The 14,542-nt window shown below is 45.0% G+C and overlaps 1 protein-coding gene across 7 annotated transcripts in view; it reads right to left on the minus strand.

Moving 5' to 3' along the window:
- FAT3 (FAT atypical cadherin 3) overlaps nucleotides 1-14,542 on the minus strand; it is a 475,518-nt gene that overhangs the window by 47,140 nt on the left and 413,836 nt on the right. For all 7 annotated transcript variants that reach the window (XM_083170147.1, XM_083170145.1, XM_083170150.1 and 4 more), the window contains 5 exons: nucleotides 9,817-10,206; nucleotides 6,987-7,201; nucleotides 4,768-4,905; nucleotides 4,412-4,555; nucleotides 1,443-1,640 (listed from right to left, as the gene is read on the minus strand). In XM_083170147.1, the coding sequence (XP_083026273.1) occupies nucleotides 1,443-1,640; nucleotides 4,412-4,555; nucleotides 4,768-4,905; nucleotides 6,987-7,201; nucleotides 9,817-10,206 (1,085 nt within the window). The remainder of the gene's footprint in view (nucleotides 1-1,442; nucleotides 1,641-4,411; nucleotides 4,556-4,767; nucleotides 4,906-6,986; nucleotides 7,202-9,816; nucleotides 10,207-14,542) is intronic.

The raw sequence follows: 14,542 nt of genomic DNA on the forward strand, positions 1-14,542 counted from the left end.
TGGTCATTATATGATGACATTGTGAATGTTGAAGGCCACAATGTTGACATTACATTAAGGTATGGTTAGGGTTAGTCGGCTTTTAGGTTGCGTGTGGGTTAAAAGATCTTCAGTAAACTGGTACAGTCATTAGGTCGGCACCATAAGGTTGTAAGGAAAAGGTCGACAGGCCGAAAGGTCAACAATGCAAAATGTCGACAAGTAGAAAGGGTTGTCAGGTACAAAAGGTTGAAAGGGTCAAAACACGAAAAAACACAAGAAACATGTTGATCATATATGTGTTTTGAAACTGTCAACCTTTTATACTGTCTACCTTTTACACGTAAATCATTCGAACCTGTCGACTTAATACAGGTCAACCATATAGTGTTGACCTACTGACTGGTGATTTATTTATTTTTTACCTAGTTAGCGATTAGGTTTAGGGTACGGTTAGGACCAGTGGTGGCTGCAGAGGTGGGGCTGCAGCACAGTTTAAAATCCAAATGCCAGTGAGTCAGTTTGGAATGGCAGTTGGTGCGGCTCCCCTATATGAATATTGAACTGTGCTCCAGGTGCCCCCACTTTGCATGCGATGTGATTTAGCACACCGCAACTATCCACGCCAGCACAAGCACGGCGAGCGCAGCGAGCCCAGCGAGGGGACGCGGTTTGCATCCTCTCGACCTGTTCATACCTCTACTATCCATTTTGGCATGGAGTTGATTCTCTAAAGTGTGGCGAGCCCCACGAGGGGACGCAGATTACTTGACCTAAATTACATGTATTACTTGACTTGTATTCCGTGTGCGCTCGCCATGTTTCGGGCTCGTTTTCCCGCATCCCCTCACCACACTTTATAAAGTCAACTCCACGCCGATGTGGATAGTGGGGGTATGAACAGGACAGGAGAATGCGTACCGGCGCGGCTCACTGCGCTCACCACGCTTCGAGCTGACGTGGATAGTGGGGGTGTGCTAAATCGCATGCGATTTGCATACGATGCGATTTACATACGATGCCGTGAAATTACACAAGTACCGAAAAACATTATGGTGACATTTTTAACGTGCACATTTTGTAACACACCCTATTAATAATATTAAACACATACTGTAGATATAGTTTTGACGTACAAAAAGACTACCACAAAACAGACAACATTCTTCTAGATATCACACAACTAGTCAACCTGCACTGATGAGCCCAAAAGTGGAGAGAGTCTGTCACCCCATAAAAGCCCCGTAAGAAATACATTGTAGGGATATCTGTGCGCATATTGCAATCCTAATGTGAAGGTGTTCTCAGTTCCCAGAGCTAAGAATAATATCATATAAAGTCCCACATTAGGCTCCGGGCCAGCTCAGCGCTGCTGCTCGGAATTCTCTGTAGCAGAATCCTGTATACAACTGATTCCTCAGACATCTCCGACATCCCAGCAATATATACACCATTATAAATACCTGTATAATGAGCAGATGCTCGTTGGCAATGGTATGCTGAAACGTCACAGAAGACCACAACAATCCGGACTGGTCCAGTACAAATTTCCCATCTTCATTGCCACTTAATATGGTAAATGTAAAAGGGGGGCCGTTGTGGTAGGAGTCCTTGTCAGTGACCACCAGCTGTAGGATGCTCGTTCCAACTGGTTTGTTCTCCTAGAAAAAAGAGATTCCTCATTAGTCCAATGCAGAGTACATGTCCCGTAGAATGCGGTTTGTGGGTCGATTTGGCTTTTCAATTCAGTCAGTATCTCAAAAATGTACACCCCCGAAGTGTCCAACTTTTTCCCAAGGGCCGTTCCAAATGCACCAAGCACAAGAGGGGCAGACTGTCGCCAAGCGGCGTGGAGTCTGGCTGAATCTGGATGAGCCAAAGTTTGCCCCAATTCTTTCAGTGTGAACATCGGCGGGTAATATAGTACTGCCGCAATTTGTTTTACAGATAGTAGATAGTCCCCAATAGTCCCCAGCTGTTGCCTCACATCGCCGCCGCCTAGCCGAGACCGCGACAGGTGGGTGCTACGCTGTCCTCCCTCCTCATTGTCAGCTCATTTAAATAGTACAGCTGTCAAAAGCGGTTTCTTTTTAGAAATTCAGCATATTTACAATCAGCTCAATGTGCAAATAAAACATGTATTATATATGATACCGTTAGCCAGCGCTGTGCAATGCTGCGTCTCCCCGTCACATAACCCCGACTTATCCGTTATGGTGAAATAACCATGTGCTGAAGTAGGTACAAATTGGAAACATTCCTAAGGTACCGGTCACATTTATTCCCGGTCAAGTGATTAGGCAATGCCTCAGCTTGTATACAAGCCTAACCTGGCTGTGACCTGCCTTATCTATTACACATCTCCTGCTTCCCACACACAGCAGGGAAAGTGCAGCCTTCTCCGCAGTGGGGTAGAAAAATGACTCTATTAACCGTAATGCATAACTAAGGAACATTAAACAATTTATTTAACCTGGAGAGCAGAGCGGCGGCTGGGGGCCGGGGGGGGGGGGCGGCTGCACAAGTGTGCAGGAACATTGTATATCCATGGATGAGGAATGCGTTGGAGGCGTCCTGGCAGGACTCTATACACAGAACACATTTGTATTTTCCACAGTTTCCATTGGGAGAACTGTAATGTCAGCAGCGGCGTTACCGCTGAGTAATGCAAATTTGTAAACAGATAAGAATTCTATGCTGAATATTTAAATATCCCGATTTGTTTCTGCAGACGATTTACAAATACAGATATAGAATTTGTGGAATGCGCGGAACTAGGGGTATGTCAATCATTCGGAATCGGAGCACTGTGGCCGAAATCGACATTAACATATTTAGTAAATGAGCCACATTGCCGTCGGCATTCAGTATAGTTATTAAACAGGGCCCTTCGTTATTATAATATTAACTAGTTAAAAGCCTGTCAAAATGACGGCTTCCGCAATGTAATTTCGCTTTGAGCTGTGACAGTTTTTGCTTACGCTTTGAGCTGTGACAGTTTTTAGCTCACAAACTCTCCACTCCACCCCCAGTCCCTATCTGCTCCTACTCCCAATCTCTGTCTACACAGCTCCCTCTCGCCATAGCCAGCAAGATTGACACAGATCAGTGTCCCTGCAAAAATTACTTTCACTTTCGTTCATGACATCTTTTATTACACAAAGGTGTAATTTGGTCTGTCTAGTTGCCTCTAGTGGTCACTGGTGGAACTTCACCTCATACAATATACTGCGTCAAAATTAATTTACTTTTCCTAAGAGTGTGTATAGTGTACTGTCCATCTAGTATTTTATACACCAGAATATCATTAGCAAAGACAGTGAAAATAAATATTTGAAGGCAGAGGTGTAACTCTGGGAGGCAATGGGAGTCATCTGCCGCCGGGTTCCTGCATTCAAGGGGGCACTACTCCTCCCCTGCAAGTTTAAATTAGTATATGTAAGGCTTGCACAATCAGGAACTGGGGTGCGGAGTATAGTGCACTAGTGGTTATCACCTGTTTGGACTTCGCGGTGACTGGTTTGCAGGTCCTGGCCTCCTGCCCCGCATCCTAACATGACAGATTGGTGGTTTTATAGGAGGAGGAACCAACAATACACAGATCGGCACACAGAGGGTAATTGGTGAACAACAGGGATTGATAAAGAATAGCCATAATTTGAGCAGGGGTCTAGGATACTATACAGGGAGAACTAGGCATAAAGTCAAGCCTGGTAGAGCTATAGGAATGCATGGAACTCCGCGCTGGAGCTAGTGGAGGCTGTGAGTCTGACACTACAGCCTCTTGCAGCACAGAAGCCTGTTTGAATTTACCACCCTTCTGCAGCATGGCTCGTGCTAGCGATATTCTCTGTCGGCCCGCTTGTACAGACGACGGCGGATATTGCCAACGACCTGCAGGAGCGCACACATACCTGAATGACAGCAGGATGCTGCAGGCGTACCTGAATGACAGCTGAACACACTGCAGACATACCTGAATGACATCAGGACACTGCAGACATACCTGAATGACATCAGGACACTGCAGACATACCTGAATGACAGCAGGACACTGCAGACATACCTGAATGACAGCAGGACACTGCAGACATACCTGAATGACAGCAGGACACTGCAGACATACCTGAATGACAGCAGGACACTGCAGACGTACCTGAATGACAGCAGGACACTGCAGACGTACCTGAATGACAGCAGGACACTGCAGACGTACCTGAATGACAGCAGGACACTGCAGACGTACCTGAATGACAGCTGAACACACTGCAGACGTACCTGAATGACATCAGGACACTGCAGACATACCTGAATGACAGCAGGACACTGCAGACGTACCTGAATGACAGCAGGACACAGTGCAGATGTACCTGAATGAAAGCAGGACACTGCAGATGTACCTGAATGACAGTGGGACACAATGCAAACATACCTGAATGACTGCCGTGTAGTTGGCCGGTGTAAACTGGGGGCTGTTGTCGTTGACATCTGAGATATCGATATTGACCGTCACAGTGGATGACTGAGACGGGAACCCGCTGTCTCTTGCTTGTATCAGTAGCGAGTAACCAGAGACCTTTAAATAATATAATAAAAAATGAATAGAATAGAATTCCTTTATTCGTCTCACAATGGAGACATTTTCAAGAACTGATTACCTACAATGCAATGTTAAAATTCCTGATTTTTATTCCAATAAAAAAATATAAAAAAAAATAAAAAAAATGTAGGCTGGGGCTTATTTATTAGCATAGGAGAATGTTAGGTATAATGAAATAGGCACCGTACCCGTTCTCGGTCCAATTTATCCTTGACCTTAATTAGTCCTAAAATTGGATCAACGGCAAACTGGTTATCCTGGTCACCGTGAACAATGGAAAACCGGATGTGGCCATTGGAAGGACTGTCTAGGTCTTCAGCAAACACCTTAAGCAAAATGCAAAATATAAATGAATAAATCTGTACATTATATCTGTGTTATTAGTATCAAGTGTTACAGCGAAACCAGACAATGCATAAAAACGCAGACATACAAGAGACAACGAAGTAGTGCTCACATACAGCCAGCCCACAGAACACGCATGTTAGTAAACTAGCTACACCTGCTTGAAGCAAAAGCTTCGAAAGCTAGTCTGCTACCCTGTGATTGCCTCTGTGTTTTTGTATGTGTAATTGCCTCTGTGTTTTTGTATGCATGAAAGAGATGTAGATGCTCTTCGTAAATTGCTTACTAATACCCCTTTTACACTACTGCAAAAACATGGGTTTTTCCCTCGTGGACCCGGGTCAGCGGCGGTGTAAAAGGGGTTAAACCGTGTCCCTTTACACAGGACTTCTAGCCAGGTCCTGACCAGGGTAGAACACCGGCAGGACCTGGGTAGTGGGCAGTGCAAATGAGTATGCCAGGACATCCGATGCTCCCCTTTACAGCAATGGGGGGCAACCCAACCTCCGGACTGCAGCGTTCTGCGGTCAGTATGGAGGTTTGGCAGGGGGGGCACTAGATGGCACCAGACAGAGGCGGGGGGGGGGGGGGGGGGCATTAGATGGCACCAGAAAAAGGAATTAAAATAGGACTTCATATGTATTTTGTGCCCCTATGGTGCTGTAAACAAAAGGGCACACCGTACATGCGATGTATGGACAATTTAGAATGCTGTTGTTCAAACTGCAAATTTCCATGTATCGCTCCTGAATCTATAAAGTGAACCTGCCCCTGCACAAAAGCCACACAGGAGATCCACTGGGTCTAATGCAAATCTACGTCTAGTCTCAATCTTACCCCTTACATTTCCCTGGGTGTGGTATAGAGGTCCGACAGTCATTATCCTGACGTCGGGATCTGGACTGCCCGGAGTCAGACAGCATGGCGAGCGCAAAAAGCCCCTTGCGGGCTCTCTGCGCTCGCCACGCTGCGGGCACGGTGGCTTGCTGCGCGAGCCACCTATTCTATTCTCCCTCTATGGGGGTCGTGGTCCCCCACGAGGGAAAATAGTGGGTGGCTGTCGGGCACCCGGCTGTCGGCGTTTTGACAGTCGGGATCCCGACGTCGGGAACACGTCCAGCACCCCATTTCCCTAACATTATCCCTAGATCTTACAGAAGTGCTGCTTCCTCACTTGGACATATGGATGTAAATCGATGTTAGATTGTTTTGCCATCGATGGCAGAGATCAAATAGTTCTCCTCCATCCATGACACAAAGCTCCCCCATGTTCTATTTTTCTTCTAGGGGCTGGGAGCAATAAAGCAGTGATGACCATCGGTCATGAATGGTTTCATCCTATTGATGGTTTACTCAGAGATGGCAATCCGTACGTGGGCATAAAAACCAGCATCATCTTTCCCCAGCAGAGGGCAGTAATGAGGCAGCTGTGGAGATTTCTGGGGCAGGTCTCTCCTGGCTATTGCCGCCATAAAGGTCCATGTAAATTAAATCTACTGTATAGTTAGTTCAATCAGAGTTAGCGCTGTGTTTTTACATTCAGTGCTAGCAAAATAAAAAAAATACTGTATACAGGGACCAGAAAGCCATATATACATGGAGAACAAAAACAATATAAATACAAAAGAGCTATATAAAAAAAAAATAAGGACATCTTAAAATGTCGGATTGGTCAAAAAAAGTGGTTAAAGTAAAACATTTTTATTATTCTTATATGATCTACTATGATAATAATGTAACTAGCACCTCTGTAAATATAATTCTGCTTTTCAAACACTTATTAGAGTCTTTTATTATCTTCTGCCCTTTAAAGCCCAAAGAATAATGTTTACTCTCTAAGATTACCGCGTGTTTACTCGTTGAGTCAATAAAAGTTTCATTACGGCACAGAGACAGTTGTAAACCACAGGCTTCAATAATTGTTTTTTTTCCGCGTGACCTTGGACGGGGGACCGGCAGATCCCCCCCCACCACTTATATGAAGAGGAAATAATAAAAGCATTGGCAATAATATAATAAACATATAGCGTAAATAATAGAGTAGGTTAAATCTGGAGCTTGCCATAATAACCGAATCCCCAACAGAGGCGTCTTCACTGATCACAGCGCTATAGACTTCCTGGCTGAATATCGGTGCGTTGTCATTGACATCGGTAATGTTGATGCTGACTGTCGCCACCGCGCTGAGTGGGGGTGCGCCGCCATCTTTAGCCTCCACCGCCAGGTAAAAGTGTTTGGAGCTTTCATAGTCCAGACCGTTGATCACCAAAATTGCCCCTGTAATTAGAAAGCAGTTTGACATCACAATCCCCATAACAAGAGCCACCGACACTGCTGATATGTACAGACAATATATTCTGGATCGCTCTGTTGACACTGGTGTACCAGGGGTCCAGAATGATATATCGCCTATCAATAGGTCAACAGTCAATAGGCAGTGCTAATGGTCGACACACATACAGGGGGGGGGGGGGGGGGAGATACAATTGTTATCACCCCCCAAATCTCCCGTCTAAAGTGATGGTAGATCGCAGGGGGGGGAATATTCAATTGATGTTTTTGATCGCACTAACCAAATGAATGAGCACAATTGCTAAATCATTACTAAAATGGGTCACTTTTTCGCCCACGACTTGCAAGTTGAAATGCAGGTGCCGGTAGCCGGTTGCAACCAAACATAGCTACAATTGAATAGCTTTATTGGGCGCCATCTGCTGGTACAGTTACAGTTATTTCACCCTGCATTCGGAGGATTAATACAATAGTAGCCACGTATATAATGGCAGTAACTTAAAATTTCACTAGTCAATATTAAAAATATTATAACACTCCAGAAATGCCCCCCCCCCCTCCCGCTTTACTTTTTCCACTTACAGTATTTGTGTTTCCAATTTGAATGACAGCCAGAATTATTAATATTCACAAGGAATATTACCAGCGCTGTACGGCACTCTAATATATTAGGCTGCATTTAGAATTTTAAATAGAGAGATTTCTGAGTTCAAGTGGATACATTATTAAAGTTGAAACACTGTTACAGACTAAAGTAACACTCTTGTTAAAGGTATATTAATATCCAGTGGTGTTTCTGAATGTAAGGGGTTCTTTAATGAGGAATCAAAGAGAGTGTATAATTATGAGCTAGAAATACCAGATAATATTTATTACGATCAAATCAGCACAATCAATTCAATTTGTGTATGTCTCTATAGAATTGAATCTATATCACAGACTAGCCCTAAATCCAACTCATAATTGCTTATACCCCTTTTACACCACAGCAAAAACCCGGGTCAGTGGTGGTGTAAATGGGTCAAGCCGTGTCACTGAACACAGAACTTCTACCCAGGTCCTGACCTGGATTGAACATGGCTAGGATCTGGGTAGAGGGCAGTGTAAATGGGTATGCCGGGTCATCCGATCCGGCTCCCATTTACATCAATGGGGGAAGCCCAACCTGCAGACCACAGTGTTCGCAGGTTGGATGGGGGGCACACACAGCCTCCGCTGCGGTCTGCTGTACTCTGTGGTGCCTGTGTGCGGCATCCATTCACCTCGCAAATTGGGGCTGGGTGCAGCCCAGCAGCTTTCCTTTGCGCTGGGCTTGCCCCCAGCGCGGTGGTCGGCGGTCCCGGCGCTTGGATATGATGTCATCTCCAAGCTCCGCCCTTGTTTACACTGCGGGTAGGCAACGCAGTGTAAACGGTGCAAATCCCGGATCCGACCTGTCTTGGATCTGTGTTCCAAATGCCGGGTTGGATCTGGGAATTTTGGTGTAAAAGGGGTATATGTAAGTAGCAAAACTCTAGACACAGATGTCCTTAATATATTTTATTATTGGTGTACTGCACTTAATTATTCTTCAAAAATATCACTTTCACTTGTGTTCTTAATATTTCGCTGTTTAAAAATGCAAAACAATAAAAGTTATGTTTCTGTTTATTTTTCTTGGGACGCTTCATTAATGTGTAAGCAACATTACTCAGCACTTTACACTAAGCTGACCCAGAGTGCCCCAAACAGGAATACTTTTTTCTTTTTTTTTGTCTTTTACTAGTTAATTCACCTCTACAGCGTCAACACAAGGGATTTTTTCAAACTTTTATATCATTTACCATACAGCTAAATGATGAAAAATAAGGAACTAAGAATGACACCTAAGAAAAAACCCCAAAACTTGTCAACCTAATTCATGTCGACCATGCAGTATGATGTTGACTTATTAAGAAGTTCAAGGTAAAACAAGTCCAACTTTTGGCTCGGACAACAATAATTACAGATGTATCCAAATACATCTATCCTCCATGCGCTACATGTCACTTTGTACATAATGTGCAAGCGCTATATGACTCTGTAGCCCCAGGCATCTTCGTGCGCCACTTTTTCCATTAAAATGCATCTTGTTAAAAAAAAATGAAGACGCACAAGCAGCTTTTGTTGATTGAAATGATATGCAGCATCCTATATTCTGTGTGTGACCGCAGCTGTAACTGCATAAGAAATGGACCATTACAGTGTTTTCCAGTAAAACAGTGTAATGTAGCATTTCGTATGCAGATACAGTGACAGTTACACACAGTATATAGACATGCCCCATATTATTTTAATCAGCATAAGCTGCTTGTGCGTCATATTCACAATGCATTTGAATGGAAAAAGTCACAGAAAAGCCAGGCAGCACTATAGTCTAGAACAGCTATTTAATGTGAAAGGAGGCGAGATGTACAATGACACATCTGTACGTTGGGACCCGAATCAGGCCCATAATTCTCTGTTGGAAAGCTATGCCAAGTCCCAGATTGAAGCAGAATAAGCAGAATTCAATGAATAAATATAATCTTTAAATTCCTAACCCACAAAGACACAAAGAAAAACACAGCGCCGCTTCTTACCTGTTTTAGAATTGATCTTGAATTTCCCGTGTTCATTTCCCGTCCTGATGCTGTACGATATTTCCGCGTTGGTGCCAATATCTTTGCTTGCTGCAAACACAGATATGACCTGAGTTCCCTTGGTGGTATCCTCGGGAACGCTGACCATGTAATCTCGTCTTTCAAATATGGGTGGATTATCGTTAACATCCAATACGGTGATCGTAACCACGGCAAACGAGGAGAGTGACTGGCCCGGGCTTCTGTCTGATGCTTTCACGGTGATATTATAGGAAGATTGGAGTTCCCGGTCTAGAGGCTGCTCCAGGACAATGATTCCCGATTGCTCGTCCACCGTGAAGTGCCCCTCTGCAGAATCAACCAAGTAATAGGCAACTTTTCGATTTATTCCTAAAAAGCAAATGAACATAACGGAATGAGATTACCAAGCGCAGAAGAAAAAAACACTTGAAATTCCCAAGTAATTTTTTTTACCATTTTTAAAATACCTAATACGAATCCAGAAAACTTTTGATGGTGCGACCGAATCTAAAAAATACACCAAATGCTATAAGTGCAGCCAACGATATTCAAAAGTGGACTTCTTAATCCCTGCACATCGGACGCACAACTCTGCACCACGGTAGTGTATCATAGGGGTATTCGTATAATGTCGCAGAAGCAATACAGGCAACAGACGCATACACGTCTATCCCAGAAATAGGTCCTATATTCCTAAAAACCTATGGACATAGATGGATCTGTATGTGAGTGGAGAACTATTGCTTGCAGTCTCATAGTTAACAAAATTCATTCAAAAATGTAAAATTCTCCTGTCAGGAAATAACTTTTCTGCACAACATGCTTCTAGCTCTTGGACAGGATACGGGTCATTGTGCCGGCCACTGACAATCGACACAGCTTAGATCGACGCATGATATTGGTCGACAATGGGAAGGTTGATAGTGAAAAGGTCGACATGCGTTTTTCACGTTTTTGTCCCGAATGTCGACATAGTCAACATTGGTACTGCTGTGCTCACCATCAGTGGCATAACGACAAATTTTTCGCCCCTCCTCCAGTAAAGTTAAGACCCTCCTTCGCCCTGCCTTACCCCTTCCGCATCTGTGGCCGGGACCAGCAGATCTACTCGTCTGCGTCCTGCTGCCGCCTCCTCTAGCATTCTCAAAAATGAGCGGCCATTTTGTGAGGGACATTTTTCCTAAGGAGCCAGGAACGCAGGCAAGTAGATCTGCCTGGGTCCTGACTCCCGGCCACAGACGTGGCAGCAAGCGTCGGGATAAGGCAGGTACCTGCAGGCGGCAGCATAACAATAGCCCCGGCAGACCCCCAACGCCCACACTTACTCCTGTGGGGTCAGCGGTGCCATTGTTACGCCACTGCTCGCCATGCTTCGGACACAGTGTCTATTTCATGCCCTGCCATCCTAGTGGATGGCAGGGCATGAAATACCGCCTGTCGGCAAATGTCAGGGGTTACTTGCTCGTTGCCAAGGGTTACATGCTTGTTGCCAGGGGTTACATGCGGTCACATGCTCATTGCCAGGGGTTACATGCTTATTGCAAAAGGAGCACTACCTTGTGGCATGAGTCTCATGACGTGTGTTGCTGTGCCCGGCGCCCACACAGACCCTGCTGCCGCTTGCTCCCCCAGTAGTTGCCTTACAGTAGTTAAGCCACTGGAACTGAGTTCCACCACCTCTAATGGTAGTGGGAACTGAGTTCCACCTCTACCACAGCCCTGGACAGTAATTCCAACAGCAAAGTCTGTCCCAACGACTTCTTCTTCTGGCACAGCGTATGTGATGTCATGCCATCATCGCCGCTGAAGTGAAGCAGCGCCGCTAAGAGGAGCAGGCTCTGTGCTTGCTGAAGACAGGGTGAGAGGGGCTGGAAGGACTCAGAGATGGGGAAGCTGCTGGAGGGACACAGGGCATGGAGCTGCTGATGGACATGGACAGATTTGTATAAGCAGCACAACTTTAGGCATAATGTGCATAAGGGGCATTACTGTATGATTTAATATGAACATAGGGGGAGGGGCCCTAAACTGCACACCCTGGACATATGAGGTGCTACCTGCTGAGACCTGTAGTGCAGCAAGCAGGAGGAGGAGTTTGCAGGTGCACACTAAATATAAATGCTAGACCTTTTAATAACTTTGCTATATTGCATTGGAGGTTATTAGCATAATGATGGGACAAGCCGATAATAATGGCCATCATTATGCTAATAACCTCCAATGCAATATAGCAAAGTTATTAAAAGGTCTAGCATTTATATTTAGTGTGCACCTGCAAACTCCTCCTCCTGCTTGCTGCACTACAGGTCTCAGCAGGTAGCACCTCATATGTCCAGGGTGTGCAGTTTAGGGCCCCTCCCCCTATGTACTATATATTGTGTATTCATACACACTGGAAGGAACTAGAGACGCCTTCCTCCTTAACTAGCACCCCACCCACCTGTCCCAAATTTGATTTTAATCAGGTTGGAGTCCCAACATTCAAGACTGCACACCTCAGCTTGGCACTATGAGGGTAAGTCCTACTATACATATATGCTGAGTGTTAGTCTGTGGGACTGTGTTTGGGGCGCTGGGCTCTTTGGGCTGCTGTTGCTGGGCTGCTCCATGGCATCATATCGTACACTTTCCTTCACCCCTTTAGTTTGTTTAATATATATGTAGCACCCTTCACATTTATTATTACTTCTTACCTTGGTAAGTCCTATCACATATAATTCCCCCTATCCCTTTTACTATCACTTCAATTTCACACTAATGTGATGCCATGGGGTGGTTCTGCTGGGCTGGCCTGGGGGGCCCTGTGCCCTGGACCTGTCTCAGAGTAGTGTTAGGGACTTGTCCTATTGAGGTAACCTGGACGCGGTGGACATGCCGATAATAATGGCCATCATTATGCTAATAACCTCCAATGCACTATAGCAAAGTTATTAAAAGGTCTAGCATATATATTTAGTGTGCACCTGCAAACTCCTCCTCCTGCTTGCTGATTTAATATGAATCAAGGGAACTACATGCGGTGTAATGTGTATATGATTGTGCTACTGTGTGTTGTCATATCTATTAGAGTTACTATTGTATGACCACACCCCTTCCTTGTGGGACCATTATCCCTTAATGGGTGGTAGGGCCCAAATTCCCTGGCACTGGTCTAGGCTTTGCCTAATGGGGGGGTGTTAGGGGAAAGGAGTTCCACCACTGCTCCGGGATCACTTTAAGCCCTGCCTAGTGAACTGACCAGCTGCATTCTCTACGCCCCAATACCACCCAGTTAGCCGCAAGTGGCGAGGCGGCTGCGTATGAATCATCCACGGATACTTGGCTACAGAGAATGAGCATGAGCAGATATCTGTAAAGGATAACACTTATAATCAGAGCTAAATTCCTATAAAACAGAATACAGCTCTCATCCGCTGGCTCCTTTATTTCCACATTTTGCTGATGCAGCTTCCGAATGGCCGCGTGATCTGGGTGTACATGGGAAAACCACCCGCACTAATGAGATCTGAAGGGAAGGCGCCGGCTCCTTCCTCCCAGTCACTGTAGTGCTAATTAAATCAGAAGCAGTAGCAGCATCACATCAGGCCCTGTCTGGCAATTGAGCCTGTGTCGCGGGCTTAGTGGCAGGGGTGTCGCTGGCAAGGGGAATATTTTTTAAAACAGTGACACATTCCAAAGGATCGTCGGCTTAGACGTGTTAAAATAAACAAATTACAGTATGTTACAGAAATGTCTGCAGCCCAGACGCTACCTCCTGAATATTTACCAGGTCTGGGGGGGAGCGCAGAAGCTTCCAGCATAATGTACCTCAGCAGCGCTTGTACAACGCTGATCCTGAGACACGTACAGCCGGGGCTCCCAGCCAGACTGCGGCGTCCCGGGCAAACAGGTGTCTGACAGGAGGAGACCCATACGGAGATGATTAACTGATGGTTCCAATTACAAACAAGTGACTTCCACTTAATATGTTTGGTCGACACATACGTACTCATATAACATGGAACCCATTAGCTGTAGTTTAGAAGTTATCCCAATAATCTGCCTTATTAGAGTTTAGTTTGGTAGCTATGGTTACAGCCTCTAATATGCAAATTATAGAATGACCCCTTATAACATACAGTAGCATGTGATGGCAGATAAGAACCAGTTGGCCCATCTTGTCTCCCCCTTTACCATTAAACCCTATTTGATCCTTATTTATATGTAAGAATATCCTTATGTCTATCCCATGCATGTTTACATTGTTCCCCTGTCAGCCTCTACCACCTCTGATGGGAGGATATTCCACTTGTCCACTACCCTTTCTGTGAACTAAGATTTTTTGTCTTTCCGGGTAAGTTTTGTGATGTAGGCCATGCACCATTTAGTTGCCCTTCTTTGTACCTTCTCTAATATGTTCATAGCCTTCTGGAGATATGGCCTCCAGAACTGAACACAGTACTCTAGATGAGGTCGTACCAATGACCTATACAGTGGCATTATTACTTCTTTCTTTCTACTGCTGATACCTCTCCCTATGCAACCAAGCATCTGACTTGCCTTCTTCATTGCTTTGTTACATTGCCTACCTGCCTGTAAGTCCCCTGAAATAGGGACACCTAGATCCCTCTCTTCCTCAGTAGTTTCCATTATAGTACCATTTACTGTATACTATATTTAGACTTTGGATATTTGAGACCCAAGTGCATGATTTTGCATGTTTTTT

This window comes from Crinia signifera, chromosome 2 (assembly GCF_055691185.1).
Source record: "Crinia signifera chromosome 2, ASM5569118v1, whole genome shotgun sequence".
Taxonomy (NCBI): Eukaryota; Metazoa; Chordata; class Amphibia; order Anura; family Myobatrachidae; genus Crinia; species Crinia signifera.